At 52.9% G+C, this 25,892-nt stretch overlaps 1 protein-coding gene across 1 annotated transcript in view; it reads right to left on the minus strand.

The window, feature by feature from the left end:
• Nucleotides 1-25,892, minus strand: part of LOC108518229 (leucine-rich repeat-containing protein 75A-like) — a 50,344-nt gene that overhangs the window by 695 nt on the left and 23,757 nt on the right. Inside the window, 2 exon segments of the mRNA XM_017856482.1 lie at nucleotides 4,022-4,137; nucleotides 17,890-18,018. Coding sequence (XP_017711971.1) covers nucleotides 4,022-4,137; nucleotides 17,890-18,018 — 245 coding nt within the window.

Consider the following 25,892-nt stretch of genomic DNA (forward strand, 5'->3'; position numbering starts at 1 on the left):
GCCAGCCTCTGCTCGGCTCTCTGACACTAGGGACCGCTTTTACGAAACGCTTGGAGGTCGGACGCCACAAGTGCAGAGGTGGACGCAACCAGGGACCTGTCCCCTGACATTGCTGCACATCTCAGCTGTCAGGGCCCAGCTGGCCATAGCCTGAGGTATGTGGCTGCCCTCATTTGCCAGAAAATTGAGTTAAGAGTACCATTGGGCTGTTAAATGAAATAAGTTCGGCCGGGCACGGTGGCTCAAGCCTGTAATCCCAGCACTTTGGGAGGCCGAGACAGGTGGATCACGAGGTCAGGAGATCGAGACTATCCTGGCTAACACGGTGAAACCCCGTCTCTACTAAAAAATACAAAATCTAGCCGGGTGTGGTGGCGGGCGCCTGTAGTCCCAGCTATTCGGGAGGCTGAGGCAGGAGAATGGCGTGAACCCGGGAGGCGGAGCTTGCAGTAGAGCTGAAGTGAGCTGAGATCCGGGCCACTGCCACTCCAGCCGGCGGCAGAGCGGGAGACTCTATCCTCAAAAAAAAAAAAAAAAAAAAAAAAGAAATAAGTTCATAAGTGCAAAATAGTGCCTTGTATAGGTGAGTGATGAATAAACATTTGCTGCTGTATTCATCACTTCGACTCAGCTTCCCACTTCTACCACCCTTGGGTGGCAGCTCAGCTCCCATGAATGGCACAAAGGATATCTGAGTCCCCTCTTTCAAGACCATCTTCCCCACCAGAGAAGAATTCCCTAGGGGGAGCCGGTAAGACAGCAGGCAGGGCAGGGCTCAGGGGCTCTGAGCCTGGTGGCAGCTGCTGACTCCTGGAGGCTGAGTGCCTTGCTCCTTGCTTCTCCTGCTTGCTCTTGGGACAGAGCCCAAGCAGTTCAAGCTGAAGGCAACTGTGCCTTTCCCGGCACACCCCCCACTCCCCACCCCACCCCCGCTGTCTGTTTGCTGGCTGCAGGCCCAGGTGCAGAGGTGAGATGTTCATTTTCCGCATTTCTTTTTTTTTTTTTCTGGAGACAGTCTCACTGTTGCCCAGGCTGGAATACAATGGCACGATCTTGGTTCACTGCACCCTCTGCCTCCTGGGCTCAAGCGATTCTCCTGCCTCAGCTTCCTGAGTAGCTAGGATTACAGGCGTCTGCCAACACGCCTGGCTAATTTTTATATTTTTAGTAGAGACAGGGTTTCACCATGTTGGCCAGGCTAGTCTGGAACTCCTGACCTCAGGTAATCCACCCATCTTGGCCTCCCAAAGTGTTGGGATTACAGGCATGAGCCAACACGCCTGGCCATTTTCTGCATTTCTTTTTCTTTTTTCTTTTTTTTTTGAGATGGAGTTTTATTCTGTCACCCAGGCTGGAGTGCAGTGGCACCATTTCGGCTCACTGCAACCTCCGCCTCTCGGGTTCGAGCGATTCTCCTGCCTCAGCCTCCCAAGTAGCTGGGACTACAGGCGTGTGCCACCACGGCCGGCTAATTTTTTTGTATTTTTAGTAGAGACGGGGTTTCACTGTGTTAGCCAGGATGGTCTCGATCTCCTGACCTCGTGATCAGCCCACCTCGGCCTCCCAAAGTGCTGGGATTACAGGCGTGAGCCACGGTGCCTGGCCCCATTTTCTGCATTTCTAAGTGTGCTGGGAAGGAGAGGGAGGTGGAGGGGGCTCCCAGCCTGCTCCAAGAGCATATGCTACTGTCAGCAGCTCAAGGGTCATGGCCTGTACTTCCTGGCAACACAGGGCACATTTGTCCTTGAGATCTAAGCTGGGAGGCTGTCCACAGTTTGTTCATTTTGATTCTGACTGGGGTCCAGCCCCAGGGAGCTGGAAGGTGAAGCTCTCAAGGCGTGACATTTAAATGCTTGGAATGCTGCCAGCCATCTGTGCAGCTTGATTTAAGTGTTGGTGCTATTATCGATGCCATTCCACCAGGGAAGCAGTGTGGTAGTGAACAGCCTGAGCTGGGTTTGAATTCAGCCCCACCGCTTACCAGCTGGGTGATCCTAACCAGTCAATTGACAACAGTGATATCTCCTCCCCAATTTGTTGCTTTTTGTGTTTTGGAGACAGAGTCTCACTCTGTTGCCCAGAGGGGAGTGCAATGGCGCGATCTTGGCTCGCTGCAACCTCTGCCTCCCAGGTTCAAGTGTTTCTCCTGCCTCAGCCTCCTGAGTAGGTGGGATTACAGGTGTGCACCATCATGCCTGGCTAATTTTTTTATTTTTAGTAGAGATAGGGTTTCACTATGTTGGCCAGCCTGGTCTTGAACTTTCTACTTCAGGTGATCCGCCCATCTCGGCCTCCCAAAGTGCTGGGATTACAGGCATGAGCCACCATGCCCGGCCCATTTGTTCTTTTAACAAACATTTGTTAAACTCACCTGTGTGCCAGGCAGTATCCTAGACACTAGGGTCACAGTGGTGAACAGGATGGACAAAATTCCTGTTCTTCCTCTACCGGGGGAGACAGACCACACACAAAACCATGTGAGGGGCGACATAGCGTGGGGCTATGGCTACTCAGGAGAAGGTAACGTGTGAACTGACACATGAAAAAGCAAGCATGGGCCATCAGAAGAGTTTGGTGAAGGTTCCAGCAGAGGGCACAAAGGCCCCGAGGCTGGAAAGGGCCTGGAGATTGGTGTCTGTGAACCAGCAGGAAGGCCAGTGTGGCTGGGGTGGGAGAGCAGGAGAGGTGAGACCGGGGGCGAGGAGGGCAAATCAGAGGCCCATGCTTGGATTTCATTCAGGTGCCATGAGATTCCACCTGAGGGGAATGAGACCTCATGACATGGCTTCTGAATGAAGAACGGACTGAGCATGCGTGTGTGTGGGGAACCAGGAGAGGCCCTTAGGTTCCAGCAGAGCTCAAACTTCCAGCTTTCCAATGCTAAAGAACCAGCTCAGTCTCCTCGTGGCATTCCAGGTTCCAAGGGCCCCCTGTCTTGCTGTATTCCCATATATGTCCCCTCTACCCAGGTGGAGCCCTTCCCGTGGCCAACACCATGACAGCCTTACACTCTTCATCCACCTGGGAAGGTGCCTCTCCAGGATCCATCTCCTGGTTGTGGGCGGGGTGGGGGTGGGGGGGAGTTCCAGAACAGAAGGAGGCACCAGAGTTCTTTCTTCTCCATGAGGGAGGGGGACAGCCCCTCCCTCCCCAGCCTGCAGAGACCTGCAGGGATGAGCTAGCAGCAGCACCAAGGCCTTGCCAGAGTCTTTGTGAAGGCACACCACTGGGCTACCATTTGCAAAAAGACAGGTGTGCTTCCTCCTCCAGGAAGCCTTCCTTCCAGGTTCCCCTCTACTTTTTTCCTACAGTGTTATCACAGCCCACAGGTTCTGTGTCCTATATGCCCCTCAACCCCTACCAATTTTCAAGGGACTCTGAACCCCCTTGTTGCTGTATGGACCAGGGACATAGTTGGGGTCTGTGTCCCTCTGAGGACATCCGAGATAACTGAGGAGTTCAGAAGGGAGTGCTCTGTTGCCCAGGCTGTAGTGCAGTGGCACCATCTCTGCTCACTGCAACCTCCGCCTCCTTGGTTCAAATGATTCTCCTGCTTCAGCCTCCTAAGAGACTGGGATTACAGGTGTGTGCCACCACGCCTGGCTAATTTTTGAATTTTTACAGGGTTTCGCCATGTTGGTCATGCTGATCTCGAACTCCTGACCTCAAGTGATCCACCTGCCTCAGCCTCCCAAAGTGCTGGGATTACAGGCATGAGCCAAACACTGTGCTTGGCAGGGAGTGCCCACTTTAGCACACCAGGAATTAGAAATTTCTCAAATCTTTCTCCCGCCCATGCCATCTCAGTGGGCCCATACTCCCCAGCTCCCACCCAGCAGACCAGGGTCCCCCTCTAGCTGTTTCCCCATCCTGGAATCCTCCTTCCATCTTACCTCCTTCGGGCAGCTTCTAGTGACCACCCCCCATGACTCCCGCCCTTCCCTTCCCTACATCCCTGAGAGGGGCGCCCTGTATCACACACTCAGCCTGGCATAGACCCACCCGGGGGACTGTAACTCACCAAGCCTGTGGCTTCCTTTTCACCAGCCCCCGGTGCCGCCTCCACTGGGAGTGGGGGCTGAGGTGGTATGTCAGCTGCCGGCACAGCTTCTCCATGGCGCCCAGCGCATCGCCTTCCTGCAGAGGCAACCAGGGGTGGTGGGGCCCTGAGTGGCTGGGTGCACCAGTCTCAGCCCCCAGGCTTCCTGTCTCCCGGGTAAGAGCCCAGCTCCCCCAGGCTGAGCTGGGGGAGGCCCTGCTCTGTTGGCCTAGGGTGGGCACCCTAGGCAGACGGTAGTGGCTACAAACAGGTCTGCAGGATGGTTTTAGTTTTTGTGAATTAGTTGCTAGCACTGAAAAACAGATGTATGTAAGCCTGGATTCCAGGAGATTGGACAACAGTTGGCTGGAGCCAAGTGCCTGCTGACCCCCTGGCTGGGACTCATCATGGTCCCCGCCACTCCCCAATGTCCAGGGCTGCTCTGTGCATTCTCTTGCTCAGCAGATTTATTGAGCACTTACTGGGAGCCAGGCACTTGTTCTAGGAAGCTAGGATACGGCCAAGAACAAATGTTCATGTCCTTGTATTTCACATAGTAAAGAGGAAAGTGAGATATTTTTACCAGTGTCTCCCTCAGAAGTGAGAACAAATGAATGAGGAGGCCAAGTCTTTCCCAGCCCAATTCATTCACAGGCATTCCTGTCTGGCCGGTCGGCACTTGAGTTTGAAACGCTGGTGTCATAGGCTGAACTGTATCCGCTGACAATCACATGTTGATGTCCTAACCCCTAGTACCTTGGAATGCAGCTGTATTTGGAGACAATGTCTTTAAAGAGGTGACTACGTAAAATGAGGTCAGAGGAGCAGGCCCTAATCCTATATGACTGGTGTCCTAAGAAGAAGAAATGAGGACACAGACATGCAGAGGAATGACCACTGGAGGACATAGGAGGAGGAGGGACCGACAGACCTAGGAGACAGCCTCAGAAGGAAACCCCAGCCAGCCTTGGATTTCTGGCCTTCAGAGCGGTGAGAAACGAACTGTCTGCTGTTTAGACCACCAGTCTGTGATTTTTTGTTATGGCAGACACTGGGTTAAATGATGCAGCTGAAAGATGCTACAGACTCTGACTACATCCCTAGGAAAGTCCATCCAAGTCGTGTGGCCAACGACTCGGTGTGGGGAGGTCCGGCGCGTTAACCACGCGTAGTGGTCAGCATGGCGCCTGGCACAGAATGGGTGCTCAGTAGGCTGCTTTGTCATTACAATTCCCACACCCCTCTGCTAGCCGAAAACAGCATATTGAGTAGTGAAGAGCAAAGACCTGGGGCCAAACTGCAGGGATTCAAGTCCTGGCTTTGTCCCGTTCTGTGTGGCCCTGGACAATTGCTTGACTTCTCTGTGCCTCCAAGCCACAACTGTGAAGGTTTTACAGTACAGACCTCCCAAGAGTTTCTGTGAGGATTAAACGAGTCACTACTAGTACAGTGCTTTGAATAGAGGCCAACCCACAGTGACCTCTCCAGGCACGCCCTCTAAGTGAATACCGGCACCTGCATGGGGAACTCTGGCAGGGCAAGGAGGGAAGACTACTTCTGCCCAGGCTTAGATTTGAGCTCAGCTTTGTTTTAATTTTATTTATTTTTTTTGAGACGGAGTCTTGCTCTGTTGCTCAGGCTGGAGTGCAATGGGGCGATCTCGGCTCACTGCAACCTCCGCCTCCTGGGTTACAGCGATTCTCCTGCCGCAGCCTCCCGAGTAGCTGGGATTACAGGCACCCGCCATCATGCTCAGCTAATTTTTATATTTTTAGTAGAGATGGGGTTTCACCATGTTGGCCAGGCTGGTCTTGAACTCCTGACCTCAAGTGATCCACCTGCCTCGGCCTCCCAAAGTGCTGGGATTACAGGTGTCAGCCACCACGCCCAGGCTGAGCTCAGCTTTTAAGAGCGATGGGTTTGTGATTTCAGATGGAGAAAGAAAACGTGAGGCATCCCTGAGTGAGGAGGAAACAGTCTGCAGCAGGGCTTGGGGATGTGGCAGTCATAGGGTGTGTTACTGACATAAGGGCATGTGAAGGCCTGGGGCCTGATCACATCTGGTCCCTCCATGGTTCAAGCCACTGTCAGCCCTGCACACCAGACATCATGCAAGAAGGTTATGGAATTCCCACAGCACCCTAGGGCAGTAGATACTTTCATTATCCCCATTATGCAGTGGGGGAAACTGAGGCCCAGAGGGCTGGGGATGGGCCTGGGGCTGATGGGAAGGCAAGAGAAGGAGACTCTGAGGAAGGTGGACGAGAGAGAGGAGGTGGGAAGATGGGAGTTGAATTTCCAAAGGAGAGAGGCATCTGTGGAGGGACCCAGGAGGCAAAGGAGGGTCCGAGACTGAACTAAGCAGATTTGGAGGAGCCCCCTGGGCTCCAGTTCACAGCCCATCCCTACCCCTGCCCCCAGCTTCCTGGTGCCTGGCCGTCTGATGAATAAGCTTGTATCACCTGCCACTTGTGCCTGTATCACACTTGTGTGCTACACCTGTGTGTCACTCTTGTGTGTTGCAGATGCGGAGGCAGGTGAGCATCTGCCTTTACAGCTTCATTCCCCACCCCTGGAGCTGACACCTTTTGGTTCCTAGACTTGGTTTCTTGCTGAGCCTGGCCACACTACTGTGTGGGGGGAAGCAAGGTGGGTGAAGCAGGAGGAGCTGGTCATAGGGGCTGCAGGGGAGTCCCTGAAGGGGGCTGTTCCTTGGACTGGGAGATGGAGAGAGGGGTGGACAGGAGATGGAGAGCGTGACTCAGGGCCAGGCTATTGGAAGAGGCTGAAGGGACAGACGCAGCTGACCGATATGCTGAATGGAGAAGGTGTGGGCAGGGAGGGTGAGGAGGGTCTAGGTTTTGGGCTTGGGACCTGAGTAGAAGTCAAGGGGCTTAGGACAAGAAGAGGGTGAGAAGGCAGGAGGGTGAGCCCACGTGGGGCCACAGTAAGTTTGAGGGGCTCACAAGACCTCCAGCTGTGGATGCCACTGGACTTACAGGGCTGGGGCTCAAGACAGGTCCAGGCTGGACATATTCATTAGTAAGATTAAACCCCTAGCCAAAGAATGAACCGAGCAGAAGGGAGAGAGGACACTGGACACACAGCGGTCAGAGAAGACTCCGTCAGAGCAGCAGGAGGAGCGGAGTCCGGACACCAAGGAGAAGAGTGGCTAATGGGGTTAGACCCCCACCCAGAGGCCACTGGGTCTCCAACAAGGAGGCCATGGCCAGCACAGGTTCAGCGAGAGGGGCTGTGGTGGGAGCTGACCTTGGAGCTCAAAGGGAGAATAGGGGCTGGGCACGGTGGCTCACACCTGTAATCCCAGCACATTGGGAGGCCAAGGTGGCCAGATCACCTGAGGTCAGGAGTTCGAGACCAGCCTGGCCAACATGGCAAAACCCCGTCTCTACTAAAAATACAAAAATTAGCTGGGCGTGGTGGCGGGCGCCTGTGATCCCAGCTACTCCGCAAGCTGAGGCACGAGAATTGCTTGAATCCAGGAGACAGAGGTTGCAGTAAGCCGAGATTGTGCCACTGCACTCCAGCCTAGGTGACAGAGTGAGACTCCGTCTCAAAATAAATAAATAAATAAAATAATACATAAATAAAAACAAAGGGAGAATAGGATGTGACACTGGAGATGGCCCATCTAGAGCTGTGCTTCTTCACCTTGGAATCTTGCACACTGGAATCTCAGGGGAGCTTTGAAGTTCACTGATGGGCCAGGTGCTGTGGCTCACTCTTGTAATCCCAGCACTTTGGGAGGCTGAGGCAGGAGGATTACTTGAGCCCAGGAGTTCAAGACTACCCTGGGCAATATAGTGAGACCTGCTCTCTACAAACAAACAAACAAACAAACAAAACAAAACAAAAAAACGAAGCCCAGCATGGTGGCTTGTGCCTGCAGTCCCAGCTATCCGGGAGGCTGAGGTAGGAGGCTGTTGAGCCCCAAAAGTGAAGGCTGCAGTGAGCAGTGATCACACCTCTGCACTCCAGACAGAGTGAGACCTAGTCTCAAAAAACCAAATCAAACCAAACAACAACAAAATAACACTGATGCCTGAGCCACCCCAGTGATGGGTGGGTGGCTCAGGAACAGGGATTTTTTTTCTTTTTTTTTTGAGATGGAGCCTCACTCTGTTGCCCAGGCTGGAATGCAGTGGCGTGGTCTCGGCTCACTGCAACCTCCATCTCCCAGGTTCAAACAATTCTCCTGCTTCAGCCTCCCAAGTAGATGGGATTTACAGGTGCCTGCCACCAAGCCCAGCTAATTTTTTGTATTTTAATAGAGACAGGGTTTCACCATGTTGGCCAGGCTGGTCTCGAACTCCTGACCTTAGGTGATCTGCCCGCCTTGGCCTCCTAAAGTGCTAGGATTACAGGTGTGAGCCACCCCACCTGGCCACACGGGGAAGCCTCAGCTTGCGGAGTAGCTGGGATCACAGGCGCCCGCCACCACGCCCAGCTAATTTTTGTATTTTTAGTAGAGACAGGGTTTTGCCATGTTGGCCAGGTTGGTCTCGAACTCCTGACCTCAGGTTTCCCAGGTGATTCCCTAGTGCAGCCGAGGTGGAGAAGCACCAGTTCAAAGACCATGGGTGGGATCAGGTGGTCTGCCCAGCATTGCTCCTGGAACCACCCCAGGACAGAATATTGCCAGTCTCCAAAGCTTAGAACTGAGCTCCTCAGCTGCAGCTCCTCCTTCAATCACTTCCCAGGGTTTCCAAAATCTGGGGCCGAAATCTCTGTCCACCCTCTTAGCCTGGGCAGATGAGCCTTAAAAGAAGAGAACAGAGGCCGGACGCGGTAGTTCACGCCTATAATCTCAGCACTTCGGGAGGCCAAGGCGGGCGGATCACGAGGTCAGGAGTTCAACACCAGCCTGGCCAATATGGTGAAACCCTGTCTCTACTAAAAATACAAAAATTAGCCAGACATGGTCGTGGGCGCCTGTAGTCCCTACTCGGGAGGCTGGGGCAGGAGAATCACTTGAACCCAGGAGGTGGAGGTTGCAGTGAGTCGAGATCATGCCACTGTGCTCTGGCCTGGGAGACAGAGCAAGACTCCACCACACACACACACACACACACACACACACACACACACACACACACACACAGCAGAGGACAAGGGGGCATCACTGCACTGCCACTGCCACAAGGGGGCAGCCATGCACAGGGCCAGGCTCCGGATGGACGTGCATCTGCCACTATCAGGGAGAACTGAGGAGCCTTGGTCTCCTCACTGGCTAGACAGGAACAATAGATATGGACACCTCATAGAGTTGCCTTGAGACCACAAGTGAGCTGATGTTCTCTCTGGAGTGAGAGTTCCCTTCTGCTTGTCTGAACTAAGCTGACAACAGCTAACATGTACTGAGCAGCTGCGATGCATTGGGCATCTCCTCTGAGCAGTGTTTGCATGAACTTTTTGGAGCTCAGAACACAATTCCAAAGCATGGCACCGGGGCCAGCAGAGAGCTTTGAACTAAAGGAAATTGGAAAGCCTCAGAAGCAAAGTTTTTCTGCCCTTCTGCTGCCCTCCTGTCTCTAGCCCTTCTCCCCTAGAGTGAGTCAGAGAAACCAGAATTCTTCTTCCCCAAAGCAGGTCACAGAAACTAGAACCCCTCTACCCCAAAGCAAGCCATAAAACTAGGTAGGTCACTCTCTCCCTTCTGTCTTGAAGACCATTCCAGAGGGGTAGGAAGGAACACTGCACAGAGAGGCCAAGAAGAATCTGCGCAGACAGCCTTCCTGGGTCCCCTCAGCCTATCACCATTGGATCACACGCTTTGTCCAATCGCATTGCTACAAGCTGTGCACTCTTTACCAAACCTGAGTATAAAAATAGATAGCTGGCTGGGCACGGTGGCTCACGCCTGTAATCCTAGCACTTTGGGAGGCCAAGGTGGGTAGATCACCTAAGGTCAGGAGTTCGAGATCAGCCTGGCCACCATGGCAAAACCCCATCTCTACTAAAAATACAAAAAATTAGCTAGGTGTGGTGGCGGGCACCTGTAGGCCCAGCTACTTGGGAGGCTGAGGCAGGAGAATTGCTTGAACCCAGGAGGTGGAGGTTCCAATGAGCTGAGATCACACCATTGTACTCCGGCCTGGGCGACAGAGTGAGACTCTGTCAAAAACAAACAAACAGGCTGAGCGTGGTAGCTCACACCTGTAATCCCAACACTTTGGGAGGCAGAGCGGGCCCGAGACTAGCCTGACCAACATGGAGAAACCCTATCTCTACTGAAAATACAGAATTAGCCGGGCATGGTGGTGCATGCCTGTAATCCCAGCTGCTCAGGAGGCTGAGGCAAGAGAATTGCATGAACCCAGGAGGTGGAGGTTGAGGTAAGCCAAGATCACGCCATTGCACTCCAGCCTGGGCAACAAGAGGGAAATTCGGTCCATAAATAAATAAATAAATAAATAAATAAATTTAAAATAAAAAATACAAACAAACAAAAAACCAAACCAAACAAAACAAAAAAAGACATCTTTCCCTAGGTTTTGGGGTCATTTCTTTCTCTCTTTTTTTAAAGAGATGGGAGTCTCACTATATTGCCCTTGCTGGTATTGAATTCCTGGCCTCATGTAATCCTCCTGCATCAGCCTCCCAAGTAGTTGGGACTAAGGGTCTTCATTTCTTTTTTCTTTTTTTTTTCAGTGACGGAGTCTTGCTCTGTCGCCCAGGCTGGAGTGCAGTGGCACCATCTCAGTTCACTGCAACCTCCGCCTCCCACGTTCAAGTGATTCTCCTGACTTAGCCTCCTGAGTAGCTGGGATTACAGGCGCACGCCACCACGCCCAACTAATTTTTGTATTTTTAGTAGAGACAGGGTTTCACCATGTTGGCCAGGTTGGTCTTGAACTTCTGACCTCAGGTGATCTGCCTGCCTTGGCCTCCCAAAGTACTGGTATTATAGGCGTGAGCCACTGTGCCTCACCTAAGTGTCTCCATTTCTGAAAACTCCCATGTTGTGTAAAACTTTGATTAAATAAATTTGTTATGCTTTTTTCCTATTACCCTGTATCTGGTTATAGGAGTGTCAGCCATGACCCTTATAATGAGTGAGGAAAGGTACCACACCACTCTGCCCTACAAAGTCTTTTTGTTTTTAGACGGAGTCTTGCTCTGTCACCAGGCTGGAGTGCAGTGGTACAATCTCAGCTCAATACAACCTCCACCTCCCAGATTCAAGCGATTCTCTTGCTTCAGCCTCCCCAGTAGCTGGGACTACAGGCACCTGCCATCCATGCCTGGCTAATTTTTTTTTGTATTTTTATTAGAGACGAGGTTTCACCATGTTGGTCAGGCTAGTCTCGAACTCCTGACCTCAAGTGGTCCACCTGCCTCGACCTCCCAAAGTGCCCTATGAACTCTTTATAGTCCCATACCTCACTACAACCCTATGAGACAGGTATTATTAATATCCCTGCTTTACAAATGAGGGAACTGAGGCAAAAAGAACTTAAATAGATGGGCAAGGCCGCCCAGCTCTAAAGTCAGCTAGCTCTGAGGCTGATGCTCCTAACCGCCATCTGCTGCCCTCCTTGTGAGAAATCCTGTCTTTGGCTTAGGTCAGCTCAAAGTGTTTCTATCATTTACAACCAGAAATGCCTTCAGTGAGACTGTCTCATTTTTTCCCAACTCTTCCACTTTTCAAGAACCCTCTAGGGCTCCCTCCTGCAGAGAACAGGACTAGGCAGGACTGGCCCAGAAGTGGAGGATTAAGAAGGTGGGGAATGGCAGGAGGGAGAGGAGAAGTAGGAAGAGGAGGAGGGAGAGGAGGAGAAAGAGGAGGAGGAGGAAGGGGAGAAGGAAGAAGAGGAGGAGGAAGGGGAACAGAAGGAGGAGGAGGAAGAGGAAGAGGAGGAAGAGGAAAAGGAGGAGAAGGGGAGGAGGAGGAAAAGGAGGAGAAGGGAGGAGGAAGAGTAAGAGGAGGAAGAGGAAGAGGAGGAAAAGGAAGAGGAGGAGGAGGAAGCGCGGGGAGAGAGTAGAAGAGGGAGGAGGGAAGAAGGAAGAGGAGGAGGAAGAGGAAGAGGAGAGTAAGAAGGAAGAGGAGGCAGGAGGGAACGAGAAGCAGAAGAAGAGGAGGAGGAGGAAGAGGAGGAGAAGGAGGAAGAGGAGAAGGAGAAAGAAGAGGAAGAGGAAGGAGAGGAGGAAGCTGGACTTGACACTGAGACACACATACCCTAACTCCTCCAGTGACTGTAACCCTGAGAAGTAACCTGGGAGCCAAAGGCAGCCACATTCCCTACCATGCGGCAGGGGAAGATCAGTCTGTGCAGAGGGAATGCAGAGGGAGGCAGGGTAGAGCAGGGAGGAGGAAGGAGGGACCTCTGCACTGTGCTTATCTACAGTTTTAGCACCTTGGTCTAACTTGGCTGCCTGTGGGCACCACAAGACACCTTGGTATCTGAGGGACACATTTTCTTCCTTGCTGGAGCCAGCCTGCCTGGGCTTCTGTTACATGCAGCAGAATCCTAACCCACCCAGGAGGCGCAATGGCTGTGTGCAGAGTCAACTCTCTGCAGTCCTCCCCTGATCCCTGAAGAAGGCAGGAGTGGAATGTGGCACAGTCAAGGTGACTGTGAGTGCAGGTCAGGGCAGCAGCCTCTCCAGACCTTCCCAGTAAGGCTGCCCAGGTCCTGGGGCAGAGCATGTTTGAGGGGCTTCGCATTAATCTGTCAGGAAAGATGACATGCCGACCTGCAGGCTGACCTGGAAGGGGTCCCAGCACCCAACACTGCTCTGGCTGTCAGCCATTAGGCAATGATACCATCTGCCATCTTCACTCCCCAGGCACCTCTGTAACTGTTCCAGGACCCCGACAAGCACAGCCCTCCACTGCCCTCCATTCAAGGGTATCCCTCCCTCATTCATAAATTCATTCATACATTCATCAAATGTTGACTGTCCCGCTCATTATGCTGGACACCATTCCAGATGCAGAGACTGTGTGCCAGCTTTTCTGTTTCCTCTCGCCCCACAGTCCACTCTGCCCTTCTCTGCTCAGAAGGCTGGGCTCTAGAGACTGCGTCACTGGGCTCTCTTCCCCCTGGCTTCCTCTTGGGTTCAGCTAATGGGAGCAGTGGCAGCAAGACCAGAGGGCAGGAGGAGAGACAGATAGGGGGGTTTATTCTGATTCCCACACTTCGGCATGTGCAGCAGCCAGCCTCTAAGACAGCCTTGCTGCTCTTGGCTCCTGGCATCTGCGCCCCTATGTAGCGTCCTTCCACACTGTAGCAGGGCTGGTCTGGGTGAGCAACAGAATCATCAGAATCAATAGAATGGCAGCAATGATGGTTTGTGACTTCTGAGACTGGGTCTTAAAAGGTATTGTGGGGGTTGGGCTCACATCTGCAATCCTAGTGCTTTGGGAGGCCAAGGCAGGGGGATTGCTTGAGGCCAGGAGTTTGAGACCCAGCCTTGGCAACATAGTGAGGCCCCCATGTCTATAAGAACAAAACCCCCAAAACTAGCTAGGCATGGTGGTGCCTGCCTCTAGTCTCAGCTACTCAGGAGGGTGAGGTGGGAGGATCACTTGAGCCTGGTAGTTCCAGGCTGCAGTAAGTTATGATCACACCACTGCACTCCAGCCTGGGCATCAGAGTGAGACCCTTTCTCAAAACAAACAAACACACACACAAAACAAACAAACAAAAAAACAAAGCCAGGCATAGTGGCTCACGCCTGTAATCCCAGCACTTTGGAAGACCGTGGTGGATCACCTGAGGTCAGGAGTTTGAGACCAGGCTGGCCAACATGGCGAAACCCCATCTCTACTAAAAATACCAAAAATTAGCTGAGTGTGGTGGCAGGTGCCTGTAATCCCAAGCTACTTGAGAGGCTGAGGCAGGAGAACTGCTTAAATCCGGGAGGCAGAGGTTGCAGTGAGTCGAGATTATGCCACTTCGCTCCAGCCTAGGTGATAGAGTGAGACTCTGTCTCAAAACAAAACAAAACAAAAGGCATTATGGCTTCTCTATTATCACCTGTTGTGGGATAAGCCAGCTGCCATCATGTGAGGACACTCAAACAGTCCTATGGAGAGGCTACAGGGCGAGTGTGCCGCCCTGGAAGTGGACCTGCCAACTTCTTCTTCTTTCTTTTTTTTTTTTTTTGAGATGGAGTTTCGCTCTTGTTGCCCAGAGCTGGAGAGCAATGGTGCGATCTCGGCTCACCGCAACCTCTGCCTGCCGGGTTCCAGTGATTCTCCTGCCTCAGCCTCCCAAGTAGCTGGGATTACAGGCATGTGCCACCACTCCTGGCTAATTTTGTATTTTTAGTAGACATGGGATTTCTCCATGTTGGTCAGGCTGGTCTCCAACTCCCAGTCTCAGGTGATCTGCCCGCCTCGGTCTCTCAAACTGCTGGGATTACAGGCATGAGCCACGGAGTCTGGCAGACCTGCCAACTTCTGCAAAGTCTTCTGACACCTGCAGCCCTGACCAATGTCTTGAGAGACCCAAAGCTAAACTACCTAGTTAAGCTGCCCCTGAAATCCTGACCTGCAGAGACTATAACAATAAATGTCTGTTGTTTTGGGGTAGTTTGCTATATGGCAATGGATAATGCAGCATGGCTCCGAACCAGGTGTTCTCACCCTGCCTCTGGCAATACAGCTTGTCCTCCTGTGAAACAACTTCCTACCGCTGCTGTCTCTGGATGTCTCAACATCCCCTGTTGACTTCCTTTATCCTGTCCTCAACCCTTTACTAAACTCTCTTCAAACTTCACAATGGAATATGTTGCCTCCTTCCCGCCTGGTGCAGGACAGAATTGTGAACAAGACAGACACCCTTCCCTTCAGAGTTTATATTCTAGTGGGGAAAACAGAGCATAAATTAGCCAACAAGTAAATAAGCAAGGTAATTTCAGAGATGAGTAAGTAAAACAGAGAAATGAATGGAAAAATAAATTGGGCTCGAGACAGGCTGATCAGGAGCCTCCATGAGGCAGGCTTGTCAACGAAGCCCTCTTAGAGGCCGGAGGCTCAATCTGAACTCAGGAGAAGGAAGCTCAGACAGAGGAGGCTGGAGCAGTCAGAGGGAGCAGCGATGTCCTTAAGGTAGGAGAGGGTGTGGAGGTGTCAGGGGCAGAGGAGGAAGGCCCACATGCTAGAGCAGAGCTCGCAGGGCGGCAAGTAGGAGAGGGGAGCTCAGAGACTCAGGCAAAGCCAGATGAGGAGTTTGGGTTTTATTTGAACTACAGCACGGCCCCTCACTGAAGGATTTTCAGTGAGGGTCCGTGTAGTATCCAATTTACCTTTGGAATGAGCCCTCCGGTCTTGACACCTCTGTCCACAATGTCTAGACCCATAACGTGGGCAGACATGAACTCAGATGCAAATTGCTCTGACCAGGACATCCCGGTCAGCCCTCTGGGGTGGATGGAGGGGCTGCTCCTACCACCAGCCTGGGGACCTCCCACCCCTGCCTCATCCAGAGAGCCTCGCTTGCCAAATGGGCACAAAAGGGGCCCTCCAGGTCTCTGGGCTTCAGCAGGGCTCACCCACTCTGGCTGGCTCTGACTTTGTTTTGAGGAAAACAAAGTCCAGGTAATGAAGTGGTTTGAGGAAGGTTACACCATGCAATGGACTGAATGTTGGTATGTCCCCAAAATTCATATGTTGAAACCTAATTCCCAGGGTGATGGTATTCAGAGGTAGGGCCTTTGGGAGGTGATTAGGCCAGGGGGGTGGAGCTCTCACAAAGGGATTCGTGCTCCTTTGCCCATTTCCTGCCATGTGAGGACACAAGAAGGTGACCGTCTGTAACCCAGAAAAAGGTCCTTGCCAGTCACCAACCAGGCTGGCACCCAGATCTCAGACTTTCAGCCTTCAGAAGTGTGAGAGATAAATTTCTACTTTTGTAAGCCACCTGGTTACAATAATTGGTTACAGCTACCTGAATGGACCACAACAACCCAGGTGGGCACCCCCCGGCCCCGCCCTACCCAGATGGAAAGGGAAGATCAGAGGGCAGGAGTTCCCGCCCCTCCGCCTGGCCTCGCCTGGCCCTGTCTCACAGGGTCTCCCGATGGCCCTTACGCACTCCCTGGCCTGCCTCTCTCTCTGAGAGGGTGGGTCCTTCTTCCCACACAGGCCGTCCGTGAGGCAACCTGTGAGGGGCAGGTTGGGGAGGGAGGGGAGCTCGGCTGCTCCCACCAGGCCCCTCCTCCTGCCCCTTGGGCACTGACCGCCCAGGGACCCCCGGCCTGTGTCCTGCCCAGCTCTGAGTCACTGCATAGGCCCAGATCACACCCATGGTTCTCCTCGGAGGTGTAACCTTGCTCAGATCACTTGACTGAATTTTGTTTTCCCCAACTCAAAGATGGGCGTACACATAGCCCTCCGGTTTCCTTTTTGCTTTTTTGAGAGCCCCATTGCCTTTCGCTGTCTCATCTCTGAGCAACTCCATTCCTGCTCTAGGAAAGGCAGGGTCTGGCACCCGGCAAGGCCTCCTCACAGGTGTGACTCCCGTCCCTTCCCACCTCCCCAGGCAGAACCAGGTGGAACTGCATGAGAAGCGACAGAAGCGCCAGCCCCAGCCAGCGCCCCGTGGATCCTGGCAGCAATCAGGCCTCAAGGCTTCCTCAACACCAGCTTTCCTTCCCCTCCCGTTGGGCCCTGTATCCCGACCTTCTGCAACATTGTGCTCCTGACCCTGGCCAGCTAGCTCCCAGCCCTCCACAGCTGGGCCCCCACCTCAGAGCCTTCGTATCAGATAGCCCCAGAGTCAGAGAGAAGGCCCCTGACAAAGCCGCAGATGGAGCTCAGCCCCAGGAAACGCCTTTCCAGAGCAAGGCTCCAGCTCACTGTAGGACCACGGTCAAGTCTGTGTCCAGGCCGAGCGAGGGGTGGGCTTGGGAACCATCTCACTCCTGGCCTAGATCCTACACCAAAAGGAAAAACTTCCCTCCCGCACCTCTTCATCCTGCTCTGGTTTCCTGACTGCCAGAGGGGAAGCACTTCTTTTGGAAGCCACTGGAAATTGAGGGATGAGACAGAAAAAACCAAAGCAACAGAGAAGCGCTCAAGCGTGGAAATGTCCCCGCCCAGCCCTCCCCTTCCCACCGGGTCCAGCTGCATAGCCCCGGGGAAGCCTAGACCTGGAACTGCAGGAACAGGACAGAACCTCCCATCCAGGAGGGGCTGAGCGGCAGATGTGGAGCCTGGAGAGCCATGGAGCTTTCCCTTCCGAGCTCCCAGGGCCAGCAGGAAGAGGACATGAGTGAAGGGATGGGTGTGAAAGGACACTTAGCCTCAGAGGTGAACACATCTGGGAGTGGTGGGACTGAGGCAAAGTGGACAGCCCCATGCAGGGCCCCGGCCAGCTTTCTATGACACCTTTGTGCAAATAAGAAAAAGTTCACCTCCAGGGGGACACAGACTTGCACCAGGGCTCGTGGCTCGTAGAGAGAGGGCTGGATTTGAACTTTCCCCTTCCTCCCCTACCCCGCCACCCCTCTGTATGCATGCTTTTGTGCAAGGCACAACCTGTACAACTGTAGGTGGTGGCCTTGGCCCCATATAACAGGGATGGCTACTTAGCTCCAGCCCTGCAGAAATGAGGGCTTCATGTTGCTGGAGCTTCCAGTTTTTCAAGGGCAGCCGAATATAGGGATCATGTGAAAAATTCTGGTTTTAAATGTTGGCAGTGAATTCACCCCCTGGGCCAAACAAAACCAATCTGTGCTGGTGGCGCCAAGGGAGAGCACCTCAGGCTCTTGGTGCCTGCAGGACGGGCTTGTCCTCCTTGGGCACAGAGCTGCTCTGCCCTGAAAGGCACCCACCGCACACCCCGGGACCTGGCTGGCTCAGACCACAGCCACCCTACCGGCTTGGGACAGTGGATGTAGCGTGCCAGGCTGATGATGAGGTCATGTGTGATAGGGTCCACCAGGTTCCGGAAGCTGGCGTAGCGATACAGAACGTCATCTAGTGAGGTCGACTCCATGCCCAGGTCCTGCAAGAGCAAAGGATGCCCAGAGGTCAGGGCTGGCTGCCCCACCCAGCTCACCCACCATCCCCAGGAGAAGTAGGCACAGGCCCCTGGAGGCAACTCTGCCTCCCAGAGCCCCAGTGGGGAGCGTCTGCAGAACTTCCCTCAGGGGCTGGGACAGGCCCCTCCTGTTTGTCTTCACCTCCAAGTTGAGGAGAGTGGGGACTGGCCTCTGCAGGCTCCGCAGTTTGTGTGGGTCCTGGCTTGTGGCCCTCTCCTAGGACAGCCTCTGACCTTTGTCTCTCTGGTTTTCCAGAGGAGGAAGCCAAGGGTGGCCCGCCTCGGTGCAAGCAGCTGCTTCTCCATCGTGGCAAAATTTGGAATTGACAAAACTGCCTTGTGACAGGATGGTTTATTGATATTTGTTTGTGTTTTCTTCCTGCTTCCGACGTTTTTACTGCTCCTTCTGTAGCTGATGCAGCCTGAGTGTTCCTTTGCCTTGGGGGTTTCTGAGTGGTGGGGTTGTAAGGACAGCCTGCCAGGCACCCAGAAGGAAACCTCACCAGGACTCCCTCAGAAAGGTACTGAGTGGAATCTTCCTGGTGGGAGGGGAGTAGCTTGGAGGCGAGTGACACTAAGTGTGGTGGGGCCGCGGCAGAAACCGCTGGAGCAGAGCTTCCCTGGGTCTGAGGGAGGAATTGGGTTTGGGGGCTCAGGACACACCACCCCAGAATATGGCACCCTGGCATCTGAGGAGGCAGCCGACGCAGGAAGGTCTCTCTGACTGCCGTTCTCCCCTGAAGCAGGCCCTGAAGAATCCTGTGACCTTCCTCTAAAGTAGGTCATGAGACCCTGAGCTTAAAACGGAGTGATGGGCTTTGGAGAAGTAAGGAAACATGACATGCCTGCCCCGGGGTGGGGACTAAACTTTGCGCCACTCCATGTGAAAGGGGTAGTTACGCCTGCTCCCTTTCCTCAAGCTCCCCCGCCCAATTTCTGCCATCCTTGGGTATGAGCTACACTGCAGTCCCTGACCCTAGTTTGGTGCCTTACACAGACCAGGAAATGCTGACATTCCCATCCGGTGACTGTCCTCACGCCATCCTGGGGAACAAGAGGCATCCCTGGGTAGGGGGGCAAAGCAGGCCCACCCACTGAGGGCCGTCCTCATTCTGGGGGCTCCCACAGCTTCCCCAGCACAGCCCAGAGAAGAAAGGCTCCCAGCCCAGGTGGCTGGGGTCCAGTGCCCTGGGGACGGGAAGTCTGGGCAGGGAATGTGTGGGTGACCAGCTGAGTTTGCTCCTTGTCATTTTGTTTGTATTCTGAACTTTTAAAATACCTTCCCCACATGATTCTTAGAAATCCCTGGAAGGCAAACAGGCTGGACATCATTATACACTGTCTACAGATGGAGACACCAAGGCCCACGCCTTCTGTGCTGTTGGAATTTCAGGAAGGATGGGGGTGGGGTGCGGCCTCAGCCCTGGGCCTGTTCTGCATATCTCATTGCTCTTATCTGCCAGGGGGTGGTGAGAGGGTGGCTGAGCTGGACAGATGGAGGGCAGGGATGGGCTCTGTGGTCTGGCAGCTGACATTGCTACAAGCAAATAAAGAGTCTTTGCTGGGGGCTCTGGAGGGCTTGGGTGTCATGCCTGGGGGTGGGAGGAGCCTCCTGGGGGGACCCCTTGGAGCCCACCTGCCAGCCAGGTCCTACCTGCCATGGTTAGGGGGCACTCTGCCCCCACCCTCATTAAGGCTTCATTCATGCCTCAATGAGGACACAAGAGGCCAATTGTGAGGACTCTGTTTTCCACGTGGCAGGAATGAACCTCGGAGGCGAACTGCCAGGCCCTGTGCCAGGCTCTCTGGCTGCTGAAAAAATTTGCTGGGAACCAGGATCTGGGGGCTCAAGGTCTGGTGTGGATGCAGTCGGGGAAGGCTTCTGAAGCACTGGCTGGTACAGGTTCCAGAGCTGCACTCCCTTGTAGAAGCAAGTGCAATGCCCGCCTTCAACCTCTGGCCCTGCCCTGGCTTTTTCAATCCCTCAGCCAGGGCTGTGTCCTGAAGCAAGCAACCTGCCACTGCTGAGCCTGTTTCCTCATCTGTAAAATGGGGACAGTGACCCTAGCATCACGAGGTAAAGGGAACAAGACCAAGTGCTACATGTAAAGCCTCTGGCAGGGAAGAGAAAGCAGCAGTGCCCTTTCTACTTCATTTCTGCCCCCTCCTCCCTGGGAGGCCCGTCCTCCCCTTCTGCAGGGGTTCTCCATCTCTGGGACCACAGACCCATTTGAGAATGTGTCAAAAGCTATGAGCTCTCTCCCTAGAAAAATGCAGGAGTCAGGGCTGGGCGGGGACCTGGGCACACAGAGTCCACGCTGGCCTCATGGTCAGGAGGGTGTGTCGGAGCCGTGTGGACACGAGGGACACCAGGATACAAACTGTCACCCACTAATGTGCAAAATCACAGCCCTGCCCTCCCTGGGCCGGGAGAAGGCTGGGGACACAGGAAGGCCGAAAGTCAAAGTGCTTGTGTTCTACGATCTCAGAGGGCCTGTGTGGTCAAACGGGCTGTGGCCCAGTGCCCGGCTTGCCAGCCAGACCCTGCCTACAGCTTGAGGCTCCCCTTCCTGGGGACAGGGAGCTGGGGAAGGAGGCAGTTGAGGTGGAAACAGAAGGGTGGTTATTTCCATGGTCAGAGGCTGCCCTGGTGGCCACGGCCACAGGGAGGAGGCCAGAGGCATGCAGTTATTTTTCTTTTACAGTCTGTCGAGCAGGCTGGGCTGCTCCTCTTTGTGGTTGGTCACTTAATGCCAGCCTCTATCCCTCCTCTGCTTCACCCCTGGGCACCCCTCTCCTCTGTCAGCCCTCCTGGCACCTAGTGGTATCCTCCTTCCAACTGTCCCTGCAGTCTGTCCCTGAATGACCCTGGGAAATAGCACTGGGTTTTAGGTCCTGGCCAGCCCCAACTCGCTGTAAGTCTGTGGTAAGGGACTTCCCTCTTGGGATCCATTTTCCCATCTGTGAAATGGGCAGATGAACTGCACTAATGGTTATTAAACTGTGTTCCAACATCTTGGGGCTGATGGTCGGGGGCTCTGGTAGACAAGAGGGAGGTGAGAGGAACCAGCAGGGCTGTAGGCTGCGGCTCTTACAAAGCAGCTCCTGGTTACAAACGAACACAGTTCTGTTCCAAAGAAAACCGTGAAAGCCCTGGACCAGATGACTGCCTGGGTTTCTTGTGTTCCTACCAGGCCTGCCTCATCTTCCTGGGCCCCCTACATCTCCAAGCCAGTCTAGGCCATCCCTGGAAGGACCAAGAAAATCCCAGTTGCCAACCCAGGAGGCTGGGCAGGTCTGTGAAGATGCCAAATGTCCATTCTGGAGCCTACTCCCCCGCCATCTCCCCGCGCCGTCCCCCTGGTTGCCCAGCTGCTCTCTGGAGCACTGTCTGGTTTCATGTGGTTGTTGCTTGGGAGGGGAAAATGAGTGTAGAGGCAGGATGGGAGGGAAGGAGGAGGGTCTTCTAGAAAGGCAGCTCAGGGTCACTATGAGTCATGGCCAACCAACGCCGGCCCGCCCTGTGAATTCCAGCTGGGGTGGGGCTCCCTGAGGTCCCAGGGCTACAACAGGGAAAGCCAGATAGAGGCTGGACAAAGGCCATGGCACACATTATTGCTTTATTGCTTTATTTCGACCCCACCTAGGTCCACAGGATGCTTGTGCTAATTGAGGGCACTTCATAGTCCTGAAGACCTGGGGCTACTTCCTGCCTCTGTGATGTCCTCTCCATCCCCCCTCCCCTAAGCCAGGCTATTGGAGATGATGGTGTCACCAGCTGCTGGGACAACCCATGGGGCTGGGTGTGAGGGAGAAGAGGTCACCAGATCCTCAGGTGTCTCAGGAGGCTGCAGCCTGGGCCACAGCCCTGGGAACAGGCTCCTTTCTGACTCTGCACCCATGGCCTGCCCTCGTTCTCAGGAAGACACAGAATGGGGGTAGGCACACGAGGCCTGCTGCATGTGCAAAGGAAGTGGAAGCATGAGATCCAGGTCCCTGCAGCCCCTCCTGTGCACTGCACTAGTCTTGGAGAGGCTGGTTTGTCTTAAAAAGCATGAGGCATTGAGGACAATCCCATTTTCCTCATGATAGGTCTAAACGGTACCACCTCTAGCACCGTTTGTGGATGGTTCCTCATCAGGATGTCTGGGAACACCAGCAGGTACGCCTGAGTCACTGCTGGTGGGGAGTGACACTTGGAGAGTGTGGCTGGCCTGACACCAAGTCACCCTTGGCTCCCTTACCGAGCTGCCGGACCCAACACACAGCAGTACATGGTATCTCAAAGAAGGGGGCCCTACCTGATTGGAGCATGAATAAACAGGTCTGGGGACTCATCGCAATGGGGAGAGATGATGGGCTTGGGAATAGGGGTGCATGTTGCCAACAAGTGAGTAGAGATTCATACAAGGCAGTCAGAATGGCGTTTCTCAAAGTGTGGTCTGTAGACTTTGGAGAAGCACCCTTAAGACCATTTTAGGGGTGCTGTGGGGACCTCTTTTCCAATGACATATCTATGTGATGCCAGATTTTCTTCATAGATGTCAATTAAAACAACCTGTCGCAAGACCCAATGCAAAAGCGCAAGTCTGATAGCTGTCTTCTAGAAAGTGAGACATGCAAGAGAGTCACAAAAATAGGGAGCAACACCACTCTCCTCACGTGGTTTTTCTTTTCCTTTGGAAAATATAGTTATTTTCATAAAAATGTATTTCTTCACTTGTGAACTTATTCTTTTTTATTCTGAGACAGGGTCTTGCTCTCTCATCCGGGCTGGGTTGCAGCAGTGCGATCATAGCTTGCTGCAACGTGGAACTCCTGGGCTCAAGCGATCCTCCTGCCTCAGCCTCCAGGGTAGCTGGGACTACAAGTATGAGGCACTGTAAGGAGCTGCTGTTATTTTTTTAGATGTGAAAACAACCCTATGAATGGTAACAGCTGGCATTTTGCATTCACGTTTGCACGCGTGTGTGCAAGGCAATGGCACGGAGTGTACACGCTCACTGCCACTCACTCGATGCCTCCCCACAGTTGGACTCGCACCTTCACTCTGTATTCCTGTGCCATAGGAAGTCACCCAGTACATGTTTCCCCCAAAGTGGAATACACAGGTGCTTTCTCTTCTGAGCTCTGGCCTCCCCGAGAATTCCTTCATGTTGATGACACACCTGAAGACAACCTGGCTCAACAGAAACTCCCTGCAAAATATCGCAGACAGACTTGGTTACCCTCTGACTTTCAGTCCTGCAGATGAGAATGAGGCTATCTGATTTTTGTTTCTTTTTTTTTTTTTTTTATTTATTTATTTATTTATTTATTTTTTATTATACTTTAAGTTAAGTTCTAGTACATGTGCATAACGTGCAGTTTGTTACATATTATACTTATGCCATGTGGTGCGCACCCGATCAACTCGTCAGCACCCATCAATCATCATTTATATCTGTATAACTCCCCAATGCAAGCCCTCCCTCCTCCCCCTCCCCCCCCTTATGTGTTTCTTTAGCTGGGCTTGTTCAGTCCCTGGCACCTTATTAGGCGTCTTCGGGCCACAAAACCCCAGGTGTCTCGTCGGACAAGCCTCTCTAGCAGACTGTCCTCTCTCCTAGGAATATCAGTTCAGCATACAGGAGACCTCTGAAGCAACTGGTATCTCTACAGCAACTTCTCCAATTCACCAAAGGGGCATCTCATTCATGACATCGCCCAAACTCCAAAAATCCCTTCCCTGTATCTTTCCTGCTACTCCAACCATCCCTCGCTTTCTCATTTCCACCCTGAAAACCCAGCCCAAATCTTTCTAATACAAATAAACTTAACTTCTCTGGCCAATCCAGTTCTCAGATCCAAAAAGCCCCATAAAATCCCAGAAAATAACAAGGGTTGGCAAGAATGTGAAGAAACTGAAACCTTTGTGTGCTGCTGGTAGGAATGCAAAATGGTGCAGCCACCATGGAAAATGGTGTGGCAGTTCCTTAAACAAATTAAACACAGAATTGCCATATGATCCAGCAATTCTACTCTTGGGAATATATACCCCAAAGAACTGAAAGCAGGCACTCAAACAGCAGCTATGTCTCCAGCAGCATCATTCGCAGTAGACAAAAGGTGGAAACAATCAGAGTGGCCATCAACAGATGAATGGGTACACGGAGTGTGGTCTAGCCATGCAACGGAATATTATTCAGCCTTAAAAAGGAAGGGGATTCCAACACATGCTACAGCATGGTGAACCTTGAGGACACAGGGACAAATAAGTGAAATAAGCCAGACACAAAAGGACAAATACTGTCTGATTTTACTTATATGAGGTACGTAGACTAGTTAATTCATAGAGACAGAAAGTAGAATGGTGGGTACCCGGGGCTGGCGGGAGGGGAAGGAGGAGTTACTGTTTAATGAGGACACAGTGTCCGTTTTGCAAGATAAGAGTTCTGGAGATCAGTTGTGCAACAGTGTGAATGCACTTAACACAACTGAGCTGTATGCTTAAAAATGGTTGAGATAGTACATTTTATGTTATCGTGTTTTACCACAAATTTTAAAAAGGGCCAGGCCCGGTGGCTCATGCCTGTAATCCCAGCACTTTCAGAGGCTGAAGCAGGAGGACAGCTTGAGCCAGGGAGGTTGAGGCTGAAGTGAGCTATGACAGTGCCACTGCACTCCAACCTGGGTGACAGCCAGACCCCCAAGAAGGCAAACATAGACACGTTCTTGGGATAGGAGGGAGCAGGGGAAAGTGCACATTCTACCTGGCTGTTCTTTTTCTGGCCCTGACACTTGGTTATTAAACATTTTTGCCACCATGTGTCTAGTGGTGGATCTATTTTCTTTGAATTTCCTTTCAGGTATTGGTCTGCGGAACATAGACCTTTTCTCAGGCTGGCGCTTCCTCAGGAAAACCAACGCTGGCTCTGTGTCTTCTGTATTTGTCTTTTTTGGTATTCTGTGCATGATACACTTTCATCCAGGGTTTCCAGTTTGCCTTCCATGACACTGATTTCACATCCATCATTACCGCTGTCACTGCCCCCAAGAAGGACTGCAAGTCGGCTAGCATTTCATTTCCTTGCAATTCTTATTTTGCTTGTTAATCTCTCCTTTCATCTCATCCTGTTGGTTTTCTTTTCCATCTCAGCTTGGCCTCTTTGGGTGGCCTTTTATTCTTTTCCCACGAAGTTCATTTCTTCTGGATCCTGCTGTAGATCATTTTCAGAGGTCGGGGTTCAGGTTCCAGGAAGCTCAGGCTTCCCCCATCCCCAGCTTGTGCACTCTCGAAGAGATCTAGTCTATCAGCGCATCCTTGTCCCCATGACAACCTCCTTGGGTTGGGGCTGAGTCCACCTCTCAGGACTCCGGCTTGCACAAGACACCAACCCCAGGATGAGACTCAGGCACTGTGCTTACGTGACTCTGACCTTGAGAAGGGACATCTTCACCCACTTCATGGCCTGAATCTCCAACTCTCACAACAGTGAAGTCCACGGAAATCTATAACAATGTCTGCATGTTCAGGACACTTCCTGTCCTTGGACAAGCCCACTGGCTGCACTGGACTTCTCAGATGCCCTCTCTTCCCGCCTTGGGAGTTGCTGTCTCTGAACGGATGCAGACAGAGGCATCAGAGAGGATGAAGGGAGAGGGGAGTGGAAGAGCCCTCCTTCTACCTCCAAATTGTCACTTCCATGGTACAGGACCAGTTGCCTGGCTTTCTGATTGGCACAGTCCTCAGACTAAGGGAGAAAGTGGCTTCCTCCCTTCCTTTCGGAGGTCTCAGATTCCTGAGAGGAAGGCTGGATGGTGTCTTTCTTGGCCTTGCTCCATGTGTCTAGCAGTGA

This window comes from Rhinopithecus bieti, unplaced genomic scaffold (assembly GCF_001698545.2).
Source record: "Rhinopithecus bieti isolate Rb0 unplaced genomic scaffold, ASM169854v2 scaffold_44779, whole genome shotgun sequence".
NCBI classification, from domain to species: Eukaryota; Metazoa; Chordata; class Mammalia; order Primates; family Cercopithecidae; genus Rhinopithecus; species Rhinopithecus bieti.